This window comes from Pelobates fuscus, chromosome 9, assembly GCF_036172605.1.
Source record: "Pelobates fuscus isolate aPelFus1 chromosome 9, aPelFus1.pri, whole genome shotgun sequence".
Lineage (NCBI taxonomy): Eukaryota > Metazoa > Chordata > Amphibia > Anura > Pelobatidae > Pelobates > Pelobates fuscus.
Window position 1 is genome coordinate 55,111,072 of NC_086325.1, and position 22,227 is coordinate 55,133,298.

At 39.1% G+C, this 22,227-nt stretch overlaps 1 protein-coding gene across 2 annotated transcripts in view; it reads right to left on the minus strand.

Annotated features, from left to right (window-relative positions):
• Nucleotides 1–10,203: 10,203 nt before the first annotated feature.
• Nucleotides 10,204–22,227, minus strand: part of FMR1 (fragile X messenger ribonucleoprotein 1) — a 29,858-nt gene continuing 17,834 nt past the window's right edge. For both annotated transcript variants that reach the window (XM_063431980.1, XM_063431979.1), the window contains 9 exons: nt 21,781–21,897; nt 19,213–19,383; nt 18,011–18,089; nt 15,387–15,496; nt 14,571–14,657; nt 13,891–14,086; nt 11,901–12,077; nt 11,190–11,272; nt 10,204–10,635 (listed from right to left, as the gene is read on the minus strand). In XM_063431980.1, the coding sequence (XP_063288050.1) occupies nt 10,474–10,635; nt 11,190–11,272; nt 11,901–12,077; nt 13,891–14,086; nt 14,571–14,657; nt 15,387–15,496; nt 18,011–18,089; nt 19,213–19,383; nt 21,781–21,897 (1,182 nt within the window). In that variant the 3' untranslated portion in view covers nt 10,204–10,473. The remainder of the gene's footprint in view (nt 10,636–11,189; nt 11,273–11,900; nt 12,078–13,890; nt 14,087–14,570; nt 14,658–15,386; nt 15,497–18,010; nt 18,090–19,212; nt 19,384–21,780; nt 21,898–22,227) is intronic.

Genomic DNA, 22,227 nt, shown 5'->3' on the forward strand with positions numbered 1-22,227 from the left:
CTTATCTTCAGATAGTGAAGAAGTACTATGGCAGAGCCTATGGTGATAATAATCAGTTTGTTTTATCTGCAGGATATCAACACGATTCCAAGTATATAATCCACAGGTATTACATCCATGCAATGTTAGGAGAGACCATAACTTATACCGCTCTAGGTACAGAGACCATGTAAAACAGATCAGTCAAATGTTTGTCCTCAACAAGCTGCATTACATTATATTATGCAGGATAAATCAACCACTTAAAGTCACACATTGGTTGCAGATTCCAGATATAAAGGACACCTAAAAGAATCCCCATGAATATCAGAACCAATGTCTGAATGAAATGACATGTTCAGGGATTTCCTTTATTGTTCTGGTAGCAGGTGAACTTTACCTGAGATAGTAAACCTGGTAGAATGGTCTGGGGACTAGAAAGATCTTCCAATGTCAATTAAAATACTTGCAAAACACAGCATCAAAGTTACCTGGAGTATATGAGCCTAAAAGAATACCTCTTATTACAGAAAAGAATTATAATGTTGCCCTTCACAACAGGGGAATCTGTCAGAATTTTCTGATCAATAACTCCTTAAGAACCAAAAGCATGCCACCCCTGACATATACTAAACGGGATTGCCAAACTTTCAGGTCCCCAAAGTACAAGAGAATACTGAATATAAAATTCAGTAAATTCTCCAAATTATAAAGATTGTGCTTTAAGGAAATGTACTCAGTCTACCACCCTCTGGAAAAGCCTGCTTTTTTTTTGTTTTTTGCGATAATTCACAGATAACAGCAATCAATGCCACATGTCATGATAAAAACAAGTGTGTGTGTGGACTTATTTTTAGTTTTTTAAAACCTGTCATATACACAGGGCCGGCGCTACCTGTAAGGCGGACTAGGCAGCCGCCTAGGGCGCCCCTTGGGAAGGGGCGCCGCCAGGAGCGCCGGCCCCCCTAATGCTGCAGCCGCCCGAGCGCTCTGTAGAGAGCCTCAGGCGGCTGCAGCTTTGCCCAGGCTGGTGCGTCCATGAGGGCGCACCGCCCGGGCACAGCATGAGGAGAGGGAGGGGGCTGACAGGAGGGAAGCGCTCAGCGCTCCCTCCTGTCACTCCCTCTCTGTAGCGTGACCGAGCGCAGTATAGTCCGCCGGTACAGGGAGCATCTGTCTCCTGTACTCGGACGGACTAACAGGAAGTGAACACTGGTGTTCACTTCCTGTCAGTCCGCCGGGTACAGGAAACAAAAGCTCCCTGTACCCGCGGACCATGATACAGAGCTCGGCCACGCTACTATAGAGGTAGGAGAGGGGGGGGGGGAGATAAATAAATGGAGAGGGAGGGGAGGAGGAGAAATCAATGAAGAGGGAGGGGGGGGAGAAATAAATGGAGAGGGGGGGAGGAGAAATAAATGGAGAGGGAGGGGAGGAGGAGAAATCAATGAAGAGGGGGGGGGAGAAATAAATGGACAGGGAAGGGGGAGAAATAAATGGACAGGGAGGGGGAGAAATAAATGGACAGGGAGGGGAGGAGGAGAAATCAATGAAGAGGGAGGGGGGGAGAAATAAATGGACAGGGAGGGGGGAGAAATAAATGGACAGGGAGGGGGGAGAAATAAATGGACAGGGAGGGGGAGAAATAAATGGACAGGGAGGGGGGGAAATAAATGGACAGGGAGGGGGGGAAATAAATGGACAGGGAGGGGGGGATAAATGGACGGGGGGGATAAATGGACAGGGAGGGGGGGAAATGGACAGGCAGGGTGGGGGAATAAATGGACAGGCAGGGTGGGGGGAATAAATTGAAAGGGGGGGGATAAATTGACAGGGAGGGGAATTGACGGGATTAGGAGGGGGAATGAGAGTGGGGAGGGGAGAAGAGAGTGACAAGGGAGGGGGAGAAGAGAGGGACACGCAGGGGAGAAGAGAGTGACAAGGGAGGAGGGGGGAGAAGAGAGGGAGAAGAGAGGGACATGGGGGGGAGAAGAGAGGGACAAGGGGGGTTGAGAAGAGAGTGACGAGGGAGGGAGAGGGGGAGAAGAGAGTGACAAGGGAGGGGGGAGAGATTGACATCCATCACACACACACAATGCACCCCTTGCACACAGAAAAACACACAATGCATTACACACAGACACACACACACAAGCAATTCAACCCTTACACACAATGCATCCCTTACACACACAGAAACACACAATGCATTCCTTACACACACTCAATGCACCCCTTACAGACGCACACACTGCATCCCGTACATACACAGAAACACTCATTGCAGCCCTTACACATACAAACACAGATTCACACAATGCATTCCTTACACACATATCAGGACATCCCCTACTCCTGTGAACAAACTAATTGGTGGAACATGAAGGTGGACCCTGGGGCCCAGACCTTGAGCTGTGCAAAGGGCCTTAAAAAAAATGGAGCCTTCTTCCTGTTCTCCCAGAACACAAACAGCCTCCAGAGAGCCTGTTCTACACCAGACCAGTGGAGCCAGACTGCAGGTAGAGCCCATCACCATCCTCATCTGATTGTAAGTAGGCAATCTAGTATATTATTCGTGGCACTAATCTCTAATTTACCTCACATTAAAGGGACACTTTAGTCCCCAGAACCACTGCAGCTTAATGTAGTGGTTCTGGTGTCTATAGCCTGTCCCTGCAGGCCTTTTAATGTAAACACGGTGGCACTGCAGCACTTGCGTTAGTTAACATGGGGCATTGTGATGTCATATCGGGGGGGGATGGGGGGCGGCAAACTTTACTTTTGCCTAGGGCGGCAAAAATCCTTGCACCGGCCCTGCATATACATGTGTGTACTTCAATCAGACATCCAGGAAAGTTTTCTTACCTTGGATATTACTCTGTCTTCAGGACTGTGGAATTCCAGCAGACTTTATACAGCCAGGGTATACATTATCAGCACTCTTTTGCACCAAGCATGTATAAATTTACCTAAATGCTCACCACACAAACCTCCTAAATGTGACCTATTTGTTAGAAAGAAGCCTAATGAAAGCAGCTCGGAGGGACTGAAAAAACAGAGACCCAGGTGCCTATACTAGCTTTAATCAAAATTACCAATGCACTTACCTGAACAGCTGCAGGCCTGTGTTTCAGCGGCAAAATGGGGATTTGAACAACTGACAGCCTAAACTGTTTAAACTATAGGCTTCCATCTGTACCCCATATGCCGTTCCCCATCACCAGTGGGAGAAGGTGTAAACCAAACCCAAGTGGAATACATAGAATAGGTATACCCAGGTAGTCACCTTATGGAAGTGCTGTTTGCTGGGTCTTCAGGGATAAAGGCTTAGACTCGGCTCCGCTGTCATTACTTCTGAGAGAGAGATAGGTTAGACTCCTGGTTGTTGAAGTAGGTACCCAGGCTGGCGACTCTTACAGATGTGCTGTTTGCTGGGTCTTCAGGGATGAGAGGCTGAACCCTTGCCTGGCTTCATGTAGGCTGTATATCACATTCATCCCCTGAGGGGCTACCCAAGCTGGCCTGTTACTGGGTCTTCAGGGATAAGAGGCTGAACCCTGGCATGCAATGGAACATTTTCATCCCCAGAGGGAGAGGTTGGGTCCAACCCCCGGTCACTAAAGGGGGTACCCAGGCTAGCTACCTTACAATAGTGCTTTGCTGGGTCTTCAGGGCTTAGAGGCTGAACCCCGGCAGGGCTACAAAAATATTGCCTGGTGAGCATAAAAGAAAATCTAGGCCTGTATAAGCAGACTCCTTCCAAACTGCTGTGCAGGACAGGTAAAAAAGACTGAGTGATGGGAAGGGGGAGGATCTATTTATACCAGTTTCAGAGTTCTGTTTCCTGTCCTTTCTGCTGTGAGGGGAGGAGCTAACCCATGAGTAAATGCTGCCATGAATAATGGTCAGGAAAAATGGGTGATCTGATGAGGCAGACAGGAATGGTAATTAAGTGCAGGAATCAATAGATAAACATAAAGACAACCCAAGATGACAGTTAGGACACAAACAGAGGAATGCAGCTGATGATGGGGTTGGTGACTTGGTTATTTTGGGTCCACATGAACACAGGCAAGGTAAGCCATGGGCGACTAAACAATCAAGCCATGAGACTAGCAAGGGGAGATGTTAAATAGGGGACAATTGTTTAAAGCAACCTGAACCATTGTCATTAAAACTCAACATAACTGAGCAAGAAAGATAGATCTAAGTTAACCAATCCCTGGGCATTCTGACAACAACATACTAATGAATAACCAATGATCCAAAACTATGATCTATATTGTAGAAGGCAGTAAGAGGGTAGCCTCTCTTATGAAGTGCCCCAACACTCAAACCCAGAGCCAAGCACATGGATTCCAACTACCGTGAATTCCCATTTCTTGATGCATTGTACACATCACAACTGTATTAAGCTTTGTTCTACTTACTTTATATTTTACAAGTTTCACATATCTGGGCATTCTATGAAAAGAAAAAGGTTTGATTGGTTTGAAAGACGTTGCTGAAAGACACAGATGTTTATTCTTCTAATTTTGACAGATATCACAGAACCATTAGTGCTTGTTTCTTTGTATATGTTGTCTTTGTTACTTATGTGAAATTAGGGAGTTTGCATGTGTATCTGAGCAGCCAGGATCATTATAATCAATTATATTTGTTTAGATAATGCAAATATTACATTTGAAGAACTATAGTAAAAATGGTTTAATTATTTTGTGTACATCATACAGTTTGACTGCTCACCACCATTCTTACCTGTAACAGTGTCCTGAACACCGTCATCTGTCACAGTATCGTCTGCTGTCATTTTTTTCAAAGTCTGCACCAACTGCAACTCACAGAGGCATACAAAGATTTTTTGGCACAGTTGAATGTCCCTCAAATGAATGAACACATAGCTGTATAAACAGCTTTGTACATTTCTCCTATCCCCTATTGAAGGTTTTTAAAGACTTAAGAGAGTACTGCCTATTCTGTAAACTTGAAGAATGCCCATTTCGGCAGCCAAATTTATTTTTAAGTCATTAGCTCCTGACTTATTCTAGATGTTGAAGACTGGGTCATCTACAGGAGGGTGATAGACCCCTTGGGATTTGGTTTTCATTGAAAATAAAATGTGTTTCCCAAAACAAGAGACTGTATTAGTGTCTTCCTAGATTAAATTAGATTGCATCTTACAGACCAGGGACTCTTAACAACAAATGTAATGCGTTCTCTGGTCAATATTCTCCTTTGAAAAGGGAGGACTCCAGGCTCAGACTTTTCTTACCATCAAGATAATAGCTTCCTCTGTTCAAACTATATTAGCAGGACATAAAAAAAAAAAATCAAATTTTTCTCTCCATAGAGTACTAATGAACTAACACGAAAAAAAGGTTGTGATTTCTACCGTGTTTCTCCGAAAATAAGACCGGGTCTTATATTCATTTTAATCACAAAAAACACACTAGGGCTTATTTTCAGGGTAGGGCTTAGAGCCAGTCTGTTAACCGGTGTCCGCGCTGTGTAACCCCCCCAGAGACCCTCACCTCCCCCTCCCTGTAATATTCTCCCCTCCCTCCAATATTCTCCCCTCCCTCCCTCCCTGTAATACGCCCCCTCCTTGTAATACTCCCCCCTCCCTCCCTGTAATACTCCCACCTCCCTCCCTGTAATACTCCCCCTCCCTCCCTGTAATGCTCCCCCCCCTGTAATGCTCTCCCCCCTCCCTGTAATATTATCCCCCCTCCCTCCCTGTAATACTCTCCCCCCCTGTAATACTCCCCCCTCCCTGTAATACTCCCCCCTCCTTGTAATACACACCCCCTCCCTCCCTGTAATATTCTCCCCCCTCCCTGTAATATTATCCCCCCTCCCTCCCTGTAATGCTCTCCCCCCTCCCTCCCTGTAATACTCCCCCCTCCTTGTAATACACACCCCCTCCCTCCCTGTAATATTCTCCCCCCTCCCTGTAATATTCTCCCCCCTCCCTCCCTGTAATACTCTCCCCCTTGTAATACTCCCCCCCCTCCCTGTAATACACACCCCCTCCCTCCCTGTAATACTCCCCATCCCCCCTCTCTCCCTGTAATACTCCCCCCCCCTCCTCCATCTTCTCCTCACCTCCCCTGTAGCGTGGCCGAGAGCTCCTCTCCGGTCTGCGACCCGGCCGGACTGACCTGGAAGTGCACACTCAGTGTGCACTTCCTGTCAGTCCGGGCAGGTCGCGGACCGGAGAGGAGCTCGGCGACGCTACAGGGAAGGGGAGGTGAGGCAGTGCGGCAGCCGTCTGAGCGCTCTCTATAGAGCGCTCAGGCGGCTGAGGCATTTAAAGGGCCGGCAAGTGCCGGCCCTGCCTAGGTCTTATTTTCGGGGTAGGGCTTATATTGCAGCCCACCCCGAAAATTCGGCTAGGGCTTATTTTCGGGGTAGGTCCTATTTTCGGGGAAACACGGTAGTTGTTGTGACACTGCTTTGTATATACTGAGAGCAATGTGCTATGTAAGCTACCCTGTGGTTTGATGAAACTTATTTCAACTGAACCAATGATCCAAATATGACTGATACTTGAGGAAACCAGGGTCACACATAGCCATGAATTGTATTGCCAAAGTCCCTGTTTTATCAACAATGGCTTCCACCCATCTGTGGCACCAAGAAAAATACTTATTTTCAGAAACAAAATCCATGGTTGTTGTAATCAAAGGGGTGGGGGGGGGGGGGGGGATTCAGAAAATCTGGTGTAGCTTTTAAAATCATATATGGCAGTGTTGAAGAATGATATTATAAGAAACAAAATGTACGTTAAAGGAATTGGTTATGCCATGCATGGTTTAATGCATGCTGCCAGAAGGGACTGGGATTGCCCGCGCAATTTCCTACACATCAGAACCTTCTTATCAACTCAGTAGAAGATTTGGCTCTTTGCTCACAATAATGTACATCGTTATGCGCCTCCCTTGAAGATCTTCTGATGGATTAACACAGTATCATACAGCCATTAACTACCATGTAATCTCCATATTTAAAATTCAGTCAATGTATAACTTTTTAAAACCTTTGTAATTTATATGCTACTCAAATTCATCACCCCATTCTGATTCTAGTCAACACCTGGTCAAGTCCATCTTTACATCCTGCCTTTCCTAAGGTTAGCACAATGGAAGGGATCCTGATTAACCTAGCTGCCCGTTGATATAAATAGTACAATATAAATATATTCCTTAGAGAATCTTGGGTACCACTCATCCTATTAACAGGACAAAGTCAGGTCCCCACCACAGCAAGGAAACTGGCCTCCAAAATTAAACCGGCTACCAGCACTTAATGAGTAGTTTAAAGTTTTCTGTTCATCTACGATTGTTACCTGTACACTAAGAAAGAGCCCAGAAACTTACAAAGGGTATTTAGTTCACTCATATATTTGTACTTGGAATGTTTTAGTAATGCAGGACCTGCAGTATTTCATTAACTGTGAAATAATACTAAAATTTCATATGAGAATTTAGTATTTTTCATGTAGAGAAACTGCAATGTTTTCATTGCAAGGTTAAGACTGCCTCTAGTGGCTGTCTATTAAAGAGCCAGTACAGTTGATTCCCGCTGTTTTATGGATTGCATGAGGATGTCCAGTGTCGTGCAAAATCCCACAAGAAAGCATTAATTCAAGTTTCTGCACTATTAAAAGTATATTCTCTTCTTTTACATGTTATGCTCCTGAAGAAAGCATTGCAAATTAATACTAAGTAATAATTTTCAATTAGGTGGCTAAACATTTTTATTTTTTTACTTTAAACAGATTTGGTATGGAGCATAAATTGTTGCATTTTTGTTTCCGTAAACACGACACCGTTGCCACTTTAAAGGGCAGCTTCATAGTAACTTAGTATGTGACGGCAGCTAAGAACCATTCGGCGCATGTAGTCCGCCCATCTTCAAGCACTGTAATCTGTATGTGTTGTAGTGACTATAGTGCCGTTAAACTTCCTTTACTTTTGTCTTAATATGCATTGCATAAGCGCCATCTCCCTACCCACTGGCGCTACACAGAGAATCCCAACTTATACAATGAGATATCCAAATATTTGCAGCACACATGGCTTGATAATACTGTGCAGGACAGTCTCCTTCATTTGCCCGATTCCCCCCTAGGCAAAAATTGGTTGTCTTGTTTGCACGACTGCAATCATGCATGCTAATGGTGGCTTATATTATTTATTATATTTTAATGTCAGTATGCATTTAAAAAAAAGTTAAATATTGAAGAACTTTTTTTTTTTTAATTAAGATTAGAAAAATGCTACTGAACTCAAATGTTTTGGTGAAAATATGTACTTATTTAGAATGCAGACTTCCCCCGCCCCCTCCCCCCCCCCTCTTTACACAGAATGGTTGTTGGAAAACTAGATTAAATAGTATCAGAAAGATCACTTGCCAGTGGAAAATATACTAATCTTAAGATATTCAGTGTTTGCATCAAGGAATTATGAATTTTGCAAGGCATGTTCCTACAGTCTTGTTAAAAATGAGCAAAAAATAACCAGAAAACTTTTTTTTTTTTTTTTTTTTAAACTTAAAACAATTTTAGTAAAAAGTTTCTAGATCAAATGTTTTCGGAAGTCATCCTAGAATGCAGCTTAAAATGTGTGCGAGTAATCACTGCAAGTCACTAAATGAGCATAAATAAGACATCAAGTAGCTACAAAAAGTGGAGTTATTTCAGAGAAGGTTTGAATATTTAAAAATTCTAAACATTCAACCCACATCAGGTTGCAGAGGAAGATCAAACTTTATTGAAACTGCTTGCATACAAAATATATTGCACTATAACCAAACAAATGTTAACATAAAATCCAATCTGTTGTAGCTAATATATACAGAGGTATTGCCCCAAGAGCATCACAAGGTTAGTCTACCTTGGTTAAGTATCTACAGTATTTTAACCAAAACAGCATACAGATGATGTGTGAAAGGATCCATTTTTGTGTGTTTATTCCGATTATTATACATTCCCAAAATAAATAAACGAGAAATCAACATTAGTGTTTGGCAATACTAGACATTTTAGAGATATTTAATAATGGTTTAATTTTGTGCAGTGTTTGCCATTTTGTATATTCACTTGTATGCAAGAGCAAAAAGAGGGAGGGAAGATAAGGAAATAATATGAAACAAATGAATAGTTATCTTCACGTCATACAGACACATGGTTTAGCTGTACATCTCTGCATATAAAAGGTTGATAACCAAGACAGAACCAACTGGAGTTTGAAAGAAGATAGGGAAAACTGTCTCACAGTTGTTCCAGTAGTGAGCCGATTTCAAATTCATCAGAAATGATCAAAGTAAAAATCTGAATTCCTCCCTCTCTATGTATCATTACCTGCAGTTACAATACACCAGGTACAGCATACATGCATTTCTTGAACCTGAAAACACTTTCATTGATACAAAGCCCATCCAATACCTGTATTGTCTAAAGGCTTGTGATGTATGCAAGCATTTACTCTCCCTTTGAAAGTGATGAAAAAAACTAAAAAAAAACAAAAAAAAAAAACTGACAGTAGGAAGAAGAAATTAAAAAAAATATATATATAAAAAAAAAAACAGATCAGTTTAGGCCAAACGAAGACTATTTTGTAAATAGGAACGCATTAACCTCTCAGGAAAAAAAAATGAAAAAGAAAAGATATTTTAATCTTTCAAGACATAAAACAATCCTCAACAATATGTCTATAAAAGACGTGTCCTTGTCATGACTATTCATTGCTAATTTTTCAGTGCAAAAAACAAATTTCTACATTTTCTGTAGCTGAGGCTGATGTTTAAGTATGTAAAACATTATGGAAAGCATGCATTCTCCTAAAAAGTTCTAATGATGAGATTGCTACATATATTTTACATTTAGTATTTTCAAAGAATCTCCCTTACTTCCTGCATCCAAATAATTCCCCTACCTGCCAAGATATAAAAAAGGCACAGATCATACAACTTTTTTTCTTTTTGCCAATGAAAATGACAGTTTGTAATTACACAAATCTTAGGTCCCACTAAGACACTGTAGAATGGGCCAAAACCGTAAAAGGACATAGGACATGATGCATAATAGGAAACATAAGACCGTCTGAATTAACGCATCTATCTGCTATTCAATTTGAAGTTTGAAATATAGATATGATTTTTCTTTTTAAATCAGCTGCCTGAAAATTGTACAACTGAACACAAGTATAACCAACACACATCTTAGTATTTTTCCCATTTATTTTCTCTTTTAAACAAAAAATATTTTTTAAGTCAAGTGCAATATGAACTTGAAAGCCTCAGAAGGTTTGAATATGTTCCCAATGTCTGACATTTGAAAACTGTTAACAGCCAATGCAAACGAAAGAAGGCTAACAGTGGCTCTGTTTTATGCCCTGCATCGTCTTGCCCATTTGTCTTTGGCCTAACAGGTTTCTCTAATGCAAATTACGTTTATTTTATTCAGATTGTGATGACTTTAGACATGTACGGTTATGGGACACCATTAACCACCAATTGTTGGCCATCCACCACCTCTGGTTTCTCCTTCTTTAGAATGCGATCTTTGCCAGAGCGCAAGCGGTTGCCCTCAATAGATGCATTCTGCAGAGTTTTAGTATGTACACTTCTCTCGTTATTGCAGTCAATCCGGATCTGAAATGAACAAACACTGATTTATTTCAAATGTTCACACGCACAAGCCCATACAATTATAAAAGTACACAGACATGCTCTCAACTATCATTTCCACATGACCGCGCCTTGAATTGCAGTGTTTAGGCTTAAAATTGACAAAATTAAATTAGGATTAAAATAGACAAATTAAATGAAGTAACATATGTACTTTCCCAAAGGACAGAGTAAACATTAATGGTTATGGTGCTTGGAGCATTCCCTTAATTGAGGACACACAATAAGCAATTCAATGCTGCATAAACAACTATTCGTCTTATATGAAAAGTGTTTTCCTCTGCTAAGCATATAATTCACTTGGGACAGGTTGTTTATGGTTAAGCACCTCTCGGTGCAAAACACCAAGCATGATGTGCTGTGATGTCAGTCTGGAAGTCTATATTACATGCCAGAATAAAAGTGAAGCTTTTTGGATTTCTTCAGCTCATAATTACTCCTTCAACCTATCTCCAGCTATCCATGTAAACGGCTTTACACTACATATTTGTGTATTAATAAAAATGTTATGTAATAACCTGTAGAGAGCTATCGGATGTCCTCGCTTTAGTCTCTCTTGAATTGCGCTGTCTGTTGTCAGCTCGTGATTGGTCATCATTTACTAAGAGGGAAAAACAAATTTTTCTTTTACATTTTCATTTTCAATTCAAATATATATATATATGTGTGTGTGACAGATGGTGATGGCAATTTCCATTATATTTAAACAATTATATATTATTTTATTTATAAACTATTTTACCAGGAAAGATACATTGAAATTTCTCTCTTTTTCAAGTATGTCCTGGGTCAGTATATGCTAATGATTAAAATAAAGCAAGTTCATAGAATGAACTAAACAATATAACTACATTACCTATACAATTGTTATACACATTGTGATTATTCGACTGCCAACCACATTGAAAGTTTGGTTATTGCATTTGTCTCCAATCTGACCACAAAATTGGACTCATGCCAAGCTGAGCAGATGTATGAATGATCCCTACTGTGGAAATAGTGTTGCCTTTTTTTTGTTTTGCAGAAAACATTAATTTGCCATTGTTTTTGTTTGTTGCCAAGATGATGTAACAGCAATACAAAGCAGTCATGTTCGGTATGACAGGATTACTGTGTTAATGTGCTTACTGTTCAATCTACTGCTATCAGTGCGTTTTTGCTTTGAGGTTTTCCAATGATCTTGATATATTTTTACAATAGGAGGGGAAAAAACAAATGCAAAATGTTACCCTTGAAGCCTCCACGTCCTCTTAACCCTTGACCCCGTGCTCCACCACGTCTACGTGTATCTCCTCTTCGTAGATAGTTATCACGATCATCTTCAGCTGGAGCCAAGGACCAATCGCTTAGTTCATCTCGGTGGTCTGATTCGGTCTCTGACGCGTTAGAAGCCTCTGAATTCGTACCTGACAAAATATTACGCCACAAAATGATTCAACAGCCCTCTAAAAAGGTATGGGCTCTATTCCCTAAAGGTTGGTAAACTCAATTTGCCATCTCGTGCTTTATTTTTAGATTCTTGTCATAAAATTAAACAGTTATGTGGTGATATTTACTACACACCCAATTGTAGAGAAAAGCCAAGGGCATGCAAATATTGTGTAGCAAAAAGTAACAGATCCAAAATGTAAATGATACAGATTATACAGAGTATGATTATCTTTTAAGGAATAGTATAGGCATCAAAATATATTTAGCTTAAAGGGATACTATAGTCACTAGAACCACTACAGCTATGTAGCGGTTCTGGTTCATCAATGTAGTGGTTCTGGTATCTATAGCCTGTCCCTGCAGTCTGAGCAGAGAAAAGGCAGTTTTTACATTGCTGCCAAGGAACACAGCTAGTGGCAGGCACACAGACAGCCACTAGAGGTGCTTCCTAGTCCAGTGCTTACATTGTGAAGCACAGGTGTTCAGCATCTCCACGCCCTGCATGGAATGGCTGAACGGTCCCCATAGACATGCCTCTCCATGAGGCTATGCTGATTGGTGCAGTCTTATGCTGCGCATGCGCATTAGCCCTACAATGTTTGCCTATGAGAAAGTATTGGATTGGCTGAGATCATCAATACTGATAACTCCGTAATGGAGACAGAAAAGGTGAGTAAAATCACTTTACCCATGCAATCTAAGGGGAGCTGGGGACCTAAATAGTAAAAAAAACCAAAAAAAAAAAAACCAAAAAAAAAAAAAAAACCAAAAAAAAAAAAAAACACTAGTGTTCCTTTAATGAAGTGGCTTTGGTGTATTAATCATGCCCCTGAAGTCTCACTGCTCAATTATCTGCCATTTAGGATTTAAAATTACTTTTATTTCGGTTTATACAGCCTTAGCCACACCTCTCCTGGCTGCGACTTACACAGCCTGGATTAAACAGAAATTGTTTAATTTTCAATCAGATCTTAAACTTTAGAAATCTTACTTCCGGCTCTGTAAATAAACGTTAATCACACACAGGAGGCTCCAACAGGCTCTAACAATCCATTAACAGAGCAGGAGATAAATTCTAAATTAAACGCACAGTGCAATACAGAAAGTTTAAACATTAGAGCTCTCTTTACAGGAAGTGGAAGGCATACGGATCACATGCAGGAAGGTATGACGAGGGCTGCAAAAACAAAGTGATTAAACTCCTAAATGGTAGACAATTGAGCAATGAGACTGCAAGGCATGATCAATACACCAAAACTGCTTCATTAAGGTAGAGTTGTGTTGGCGACTACAGTGTATGCCTTTAAACTTTCCTGACAAATATTGTGTATGAATTTGTGATGGGGGACCTTAAAATATGATAGTATAATTAAACAGCGATTCAGAGTACAGGGATAGCGAGGAATAAAAAGGTCAAGGTATAAAATCAATTTGTTTACGTAATCCTAGTCACTTCTCCCCTGGCTACAAAATAGTTCTTTTTATGAAGCTCTATCAAAGTATCTTTAATTTAGACATTCTAATATCCTATTCTGACAATTTCCTACAAGAGACTGCAGCAGCCTCATGTGTTTTGAAAGTTTAAAGGGATACTATAGCGCTAGCAATACAAAGAGAAGTCATACATATTTATAAAGTAGCAAGATATTGCATGCAATAGGTGAACAAACAATTAACATGAGAAGATAGACACTTAAGAACAAAAGGTGGTAAACGCGTGAAGTTTAAAAGAGGCGGCGTATGATTACACAGAGGGCGCAGTATTAAAATAAATAAAAAAAGACTTACCTGAGGCATAGCCTGTGCCCCGCCTGCTGCGTCCTCGACTGTTGTAAGGACGACTTCCCCGACCCATGCCACTACAATCTTCACTCATATATCCCTTCTCCTTGTCTGGGCGACTGGGGGGAGGCCTAGAGCTGGCTCCAATTTGACGAAGTTGTTCGTCAATCTGCAACCTTTCAAGGCGGAGTTGGTCCACTTCCTAATGTTTCAAAAAAGTTGAAAGTACATTTAGTTTATTGCCATAAAATGTTGTCCTACTTCTGAGACTTCTATAACAGACACTGTCAAACGGTTCAATATGTGAAGAGTCATGCTGTGACTGAATATACCAGCTCAATACTGCAGTGGCACAAAACAAAAAAGTGGACCTGCCATGAACTTTAGATGGTGGATGAACACTCCACTTTATTCAATTTATAAAATGTAATCCGGTCAAGGTGCAAGTGAAAGCAACACCTATATAATTATGTTATACATAATTAAAGATTGGAACACGTGTCTGTATGCATATATGTGTGCTCCCATATTGATGTTAAAATATATGTTATTTTTAGGTTATATGTGTCAACATAAAAATATGTACAGTACCACGCCAGATTTGCTTTAAAAGAAACACTTTAATAAAGCATATTCAGACTATAAAAAATAAATCAATAAGTTCAGCTAGAGTTCAATATATTTACCTTTAAATAGTTTAGATGATAATCCAATAGAACAGTAGCATTGGTAATGCTGTCTTTTGTGCCCACGAAAACAAATGGAACCATTCCCTGCGAGGGAAAGAAAAATAATTACATTTTTAACTAAGACAGCAGCCCACAAAAAAAAAAAAAAAAAAAAAACCCCCCCCCCCGCCCTCCCAAAAAATATCTGGCTTGATAAAAGTTTAATGTACATAAAATTAACACAGTACAGTCAGGAAATACCTGACCCTATAGTGTTAAAAAAAATCATTGTTTAATCAATGCATCTTTTAGGAAAGTTCAGCACGTTGTCCAGCACTGACCCAGGAAGCACCTCTTGAGGCCGTCAGTGACTGCCATTGGAGAGGTCTCTAAGCAGCAAAAGGCAGTGTTTACAGCAAAATGCCTGCAGGGATTTACTATACTCACCAGACCAACTACATTAAGCTGTAGTTGTTCTGGCGACTATAGTGTTCCTTTAATATTGCTTATTATCAGTTTTAAAAGTAAAACAGAAGCAGCACTATTAGCTGTCAAGGAAATCAAATATCTGTTTAAAAACAAATAAAAAAAATCTGAAGAATGTGATGTACATATGGAAACATTAATGTAATAGGTTATCGATAAGACACACACACACACACAAAATAAAATGGACCCCTCCCCCCCCACATAGAACATTAAGAATTAACCTGTGAATGACCATCTAATAATTTAGAACCAAGTTGAAAGTACAATACATACGATTTTGAAACTTGCATCCAATAAAAAACAACAACAACAACAACAAAAACAGAAAAAGCATCCCACACATACCTCTTCTTGGGAAATATTCTTGTCATTTTCAGCTTCGATCCTCACTCGAACCACTCCTGATTTGTCAACAATTTCTTGAATGAGTTTTCCATTTTTTCCAATCACTTTACCTGCGAATAATTAAAAACATAACGTGATCTATGTTTTTACGAAAAAGGGATGTTAATATAGCACTTTAAATGCTTATAACTTTTGATGATGAATGTTAGGTCTCTTCGTAAGTTTGTAGCTAAATTGTACAGCTACCCTGGACTTCATTATAACACGAATGACATCCACCAGAATCAAACGCATCAAATATAAAAAGTTTCTGACTGGTTGCTATCACATAGTCAACATTCTTTTTTACAACTTTCTACAACTTTTAATAGTTGAACTGTTATTCTAAATTGATTAAAACTTTGTTTAACTTATGTAAAGGAAATACAAGAATACATAGCTACAGTATAATGAAGTAACTGTACTGTTATTATTGTATCCTGCAACTGTTTGTTTAGGTAGACAGATATATTAAACTATCTTTTGAATTAATTATATAATGCGGATTATATTGTTGATACAAATAAGATAATGATGCAATGACGTAATTGTATTGTTGTTATTGCAGAATTCCCAAACTCCGGCCCTCCAGATGTTGCTGAAATACAACTCCGTGATTCTATGAATGAAATAGATAGGCTGAGAATCATGGGAGTTGTATTTCAGCAACATCTGGAGGGCCGGAGTTTTGGGAAGCCTGGGTTAAAACATACCTTATTTTCAGCCCTGCTGGCGCTGGCCCCACCCATGCACCGCCCTCCTTGGTGACATCAGAATTTAAGATTTTTAGCCAATCCAATGGTTTCCCTATGGCTGTAATCAGCAAGGAGGCGGGACTAAACACTAGTTTTGGCCAATTAGCACCACCCCATAGAGATGCATTGAATCAATGCATCTCTATAAGGAAAATGTAGCAACCTGAACATCAGCACTACCCCAGGAAGCACCTCCAGTGGCCACCTGGAGTTGCCACAGGAGGTATCGCTAGGGCAGGGATAAGCAACCTTCGGCACTCCAGATGTTGTGGACCAAATCCCCCATAATGCTCTTACACCCATAATGCTGATAAAGCATCATGGGAGGTGTAGTCCAAAACATCTGGAGTGCCGAAGGTTGCGGATGCCTGCTCTAGGGGACGATGTAAACACGGCTTTCTCTCTGAAAAGGCAGTATTTTGCATGAAAAAGCCTTAAGGTAATGATTATACTCACCAGAACAACTACATTAAGCTTTAGTTGTTCTGGTGACTATAGTGTCCCTTTAAGGCATTTGCATACTGTGGAAAAATAAGCCCCAACTTTTGCCAGATCTGCTCAAACTTAACGTGAATATATTTGGAAAACATTATATTGCAATTGTCAATATACAGGTCCCAAATTAATATCAAAGGATGGAAATAGGTCATTCTCTAGGACTCCATAGAACCACATTGTTCTATAAAGATTGTGACAAAAGAAAAATATTCCTAGGAAAGGCCACCATGCAAAAATGGTTGAATAAATACGATTAAATAATACAGGAAGTCACAACAAACTAAAGAACATCAACCAAGTATCATCAGCATTCCCCAATAAGAGGCAATATTTTTGCAAAGGAACAGATATATATACTTTGTTGCCTTTTTAGCTTAAACCAAGATAGTAATTATGTCAAGGTCAGCACTCTTTGAACTTAGGATTTCACAGTTAGAAATCAGAAAACAGGCAGTGAGAAGGGATGTCCTGATTACACAAAGATGATATTCCTGGACATACACTTGAATTTGTAAGTGCCAGAAGTTTCCCTTACTATAAAGATTCTTGACTAAGGCCTTGACAGAGAGACAACTCGTATTACTGCATAGTGTCCACTTCATTGACCAGACAAACCAATTTCACCGAATTTAATCTGAACACAAAGATGTATGAGGAGGGAGGCAATCCAATTGTACCCTGTAAAGACCGCTAATAAGCAAGAATCCTCTTTAGATCTGGCTTACATGCTTTCTTTTCACTGGTGTAGTTGCAGAATTTCCAGTCTTATATTCCTGTGATATTGCCGGAAAACTTTCCCGAATCCCCAAATCTGTGGTAAAACCGTTGTTTGAAACCATGATCTTCAAAATTAATTTTGATACGAAGACTGTTCTTTAGACTGGTTCTATTTATCTTTGGGGGGGGGGAGACATTTCCTGCCATCCACCATCTATTATAACATGATCCATGATCTAGCCAAAAAGGTGTTCTTTGGATTGATAAATCCACAGATTGGGTTAACCATCTGAAAATGTCATATGAGGAGTCATTATTAGGAGCTTGCCTCTCTCTTTTTGAATTTGGACTGAAACATCTAATTACTTTGTGCATGTGCTTCACAATTCCAGGTTGAATGCATTACAACCATTGCATGAATTTCACCTCAGAACTGTTCAGCCGTGTGTAGAACCTGCATTTCAGATGTACAACTGTAACCTGCAGAGAAAGGCCATAGAGCCACAAGGACTCTACTGGGAAGAAACATTCCTATGGTGTGTTCACAAAAAATACATGCTGTATGATGATTAAAAACAAAAACACCCATTAAAGAAAATACTGATAATTACATACCTACTAAATTTCGAGGAACTTGTATCACATCCTCTGCAAATTCAAGGTAGGTCCTGGCTTTCTTTACAGCATCTTGGTCCTACAAAATAACCAGATTTTTTTTTTTTTACTTTTTAAAACAATGACACATTAGTTAATTACTTTTCTATTGTAGATGTACAGCTCAAAATACAAAAAGGAACAGTGAACACTTACAAAGACTACAAAATGGTCAAGATCCCTCTGCTAATCTTAGTTCTCCTGTTAAGTTCAAGGATACTAACAGAGCAAAAAATGTAAAAGCTTTACAGACGTATTCAGATCAGAACAAAAGTTTGAGTATGAACTGACTACTGTCCTCATCATGAGGTTCTAGAAACCCTTTTACAACAGGGTAAAATGGAAGGCATAGGTGTAATGTTACAATAACCAATTTGTCTCAGTTCCTGTTACAAAAAGTTGAACAGTGCATGCTTGCTTTTTGCATTTATAGCAGTCAACTAGCACAAATGTAGCACAAAACAAATAAATATGGTATACTTATGCATATACATTTCAACATGGGGGTCTTTGTTTTTCTACTTCTAAGTAAACGAACAAACAAAATGATAAACCAAAACGCAAGAGAGAAGCTCTAGGAGTTACCCAGTGTATAAATGCACACAACCCATACCCTCCCCTCCTTTACATTTAAAAGAGTTTGATACATGTCAAATAAAAAAAAATACTTCGATCTATTTTTCTTTGCAGAGATAGTGATCTAACACAATCAACTTTCAAAGAAAATTGAATCAAAATAAAGTCACACCCTAAACATAACCGAGCCAAAAAAAAAAAATAATAAACAACAGGTGTATACCCAATTCTCTGTTAACTCAGCACAGAAAATTTATTAAATGGGACAGTGTAGGCATAGTTTCTGTGACTAATTGAACGGTTTATAGTGTCTGGAATCCCCTGGTGCTGCCCTTTCAGCTGCTTTGGCGAATGAAGAAGTATTGGCCTGAAAACAATGGATGTGATTGGCTGACAGATTTTAGTCTATCAGAGCTTCCATTGCTTTTATGAATGGGTATGACTACAAGTGTGTAATCTCTGCCTTAGCCACACCCCCAGTAGAGGCCAGGTAGATTTGTATTACTAAAGCATACCGCCTATATACAGAAAGGCTGTAGTGTTCAATGACTTTAACAAAGTATATATTGACTAACTGAAAATCATACCTCTCCATAAATATGAAATGTACACGTATCCTCATCCAAATCGATTGCAGTTACACCAGGAACCTTTCTAGCTTGCTGAATATTGGCTCCATGAGTACCAATCGCAAGACCCATAAGATCTTCCCGTACAACAAATTGTTCATGAAATCGAGATGCTAACTGCCTTGAACTCTAAAAAGAAAAATAACAGATATACCTTCAAAGTGCCAAGCTACAGTAACAAAAAAAATACATTTAAAATCTGTGTTCAAGAAATTAACAAATACAATTTAAACATGTAATTAGGTATAATCATTTAGAAAGTATTAATAAAAGCAACCTTTTGAACATGAAAAATAAATAAAAAGAAAACAAAAAAGCTTAATAAAAGCACGTATAGATTTAATTATTCCAAAAAAGTATAGTGCTTTTTTGACCAACTCTAAAGGGATCAGGATTAAGATCTTTTTATTAAACCAATCCAATCCAAACCTCCCTTATAATAAATGGAAATTTGGTTGGCAAACAACATCCTTGTCATGTTACAGTTAGAATTTATGAGTATAGAAATGAAAAGGAATAAGTACCTGAGATAAAGCTCAAATCTGAAGGACAGTCCAAGAATAATGTTTTCTCTGTACAATACAATCAAGAGGGTGCCCTCTCCCTTATTGTACATAACCCCTTACAACTGCAATGAGCAAAATATCACTGCAGCAGTCAGCCAAACCACCCAGCAGACGTCACAAAATGATAAAACAAAAGCATCCTCTCTAGCCATTAAGTACTTGAATGGTGTGCACTTGCTGATAATAAATAACCAAACCTACACTAACCATGCACTTCACATCTTTAAAAACATCGAGAGACTAACAATTGTTAAGAGTCATTACCTGGGTTTATTCAGAAGTTGCAAATCTCAAGGAACAAATTGAGGAACTTTAAAAGATGCACATCTTCATTACTTTGCATTATTGAAACTTCATATAGTTAATGCATTATTTATAAAAAATAGAGTAATGAAAAACTACTTTCTTGTTGGTCTTCTAGAGTGGGTTAGTGGAAAATGTCTTAAGCTGAGCATTACTAAAACAGAGGTAATCATACTGGGGACACAATAGATGCCAAGACTTAAGAGTCTAGAAAAGAGGATTACATCATTCGGAGCACATGTGCAAACTTGTAGAGCTTGATCAAGGACTCTGATGTAAAGGGCAACTACAGGCACCATTACAGCTTAATCTGGTGGTTTTGGTGCCCCTGCAGGTTGAGCAGTGTAAACCTCTGCAAGAAGTACTTCCTGGTTTTGTTCCTGCAAAGAATGCAAGAACAACGTTCAGACTCTCCACCAGAACCAGGATTGATTATTTCAGCCAAGGATGCTGGGCCAGGCCGACCTCATGGAGACCGGCATGCCAGGGGAAATGAGCTAATGGTGGGGGTGGGAGGAAGGGTCATCTAGTTACTAGAACAGTATAACATTTGTATTCACAATGCGAATGTTCCTTTAAACATTATCTTCTGATAAACATTCAGTTAGACATCTGCAATGGACTAGATTTTTCTTTTTTAAACCATATGCCGATGGTGTCAAGTTCTGCCGGCATATTAATAATCAGATGCATTCTTGTCAATTTCCAACCAATAATCAGAATGCATCCTCTACATTCTCGAATTGGTGAATCTGACAAAGTTCTCATTAAGTTATACAACCTGAGCCTCTAACTATTCAAAAGCAGCCTGGATCCTTAAATTCCTATTTGCACAAAATGTTTTAAAAAGTTTATTACAGTTTACCTTTTTAACCCCTTAAGGACACATGACATGTGTGACAGGTCATGATTCCCTTTTATTCCAGAAGTTTGGTCCTTAAGGGGTTAAACATGCCGTTACAGCTCTCTCCCTCTAACAGTCTATAAATGATTTAAAAAGACTCCAAATGCATTTTTCTTTACACAAGCCTTTGAAATAACAATATGCTTCTTAACTATAATTTGAACTTCCATCAGATTAAATTCCAATGACAAGTTAAAAATTGAAGCATTTTGTGTCCAAGAATAGAAAAAGCACTGTATTAGTTTGACTCTATGAAAATATAAAAGGTTGGAATTGCTTCCATTTAATGGCACTATGCAATCACAATGCCACAAAACCAAAAAATCCATCTTTAAGACTGTTAAAGAAGGGCTTTAATTTTAAATGCAATAATATAAAAAAAATTAATATCACACCAATTTCCCCAAACAAGAAAGATGAAATCCAAAAGGGACACAACTTAACAAAAGTGAGGTATGCAAGAGAAACATACTAGGTAAAGGAAAGAAATTAAACAATAATTAGAACAAAACATAGTAACGCAAAATGTTTGTACCTTTAAAAAAATAAATAAAAAAAATTGCAGCACACGGAGTTAAATATGTAAAACATTTGATAAAATAATTGCTCTGAAAGGTATATATGCACTGAGGACATAGGTTTACATAGACTTATACATGCCACATAAGATGCTTTAAATACTCGAGTGTATAATTTAATATGAAAATATCTAATGATATAAAATAAGAAAAAAAATATATAATTGAAGCATACTTCAAGTTGTTTGCTGGCTTCTTCATTTCTCAACATCAGGGACAATTTAGTACGAAGACTTCGGAAATGCATGTCACTCAGCATGTTTGCCCTTTTAATGGTAACTTCATTGACGGACTGAATAACAAGAGGTGAATGTATATAGATATATGAGCAAATCAATAATCACATGAATTACAAACTCAGTGAGAGGGAAAGGAGAAGGGAATTAAATATAGTATTCCAGACAAATACAAAACAGTGACATTGGAAGTTTTTTTTGTTCTCAATTCATCTATGTTATCATACAAAATTACAAATCTTCTCAATTACTATCATACGATTACTGGTTCTGCTGAGAAATTAACTCTGTGTTGATTGTCAAGAATATTTTTCTGTTAATGTAGGTATAGGTTTGTGTGCATGAGTGTTGATATTCGATCATTTGTGTAATACCTGGGTATCCCT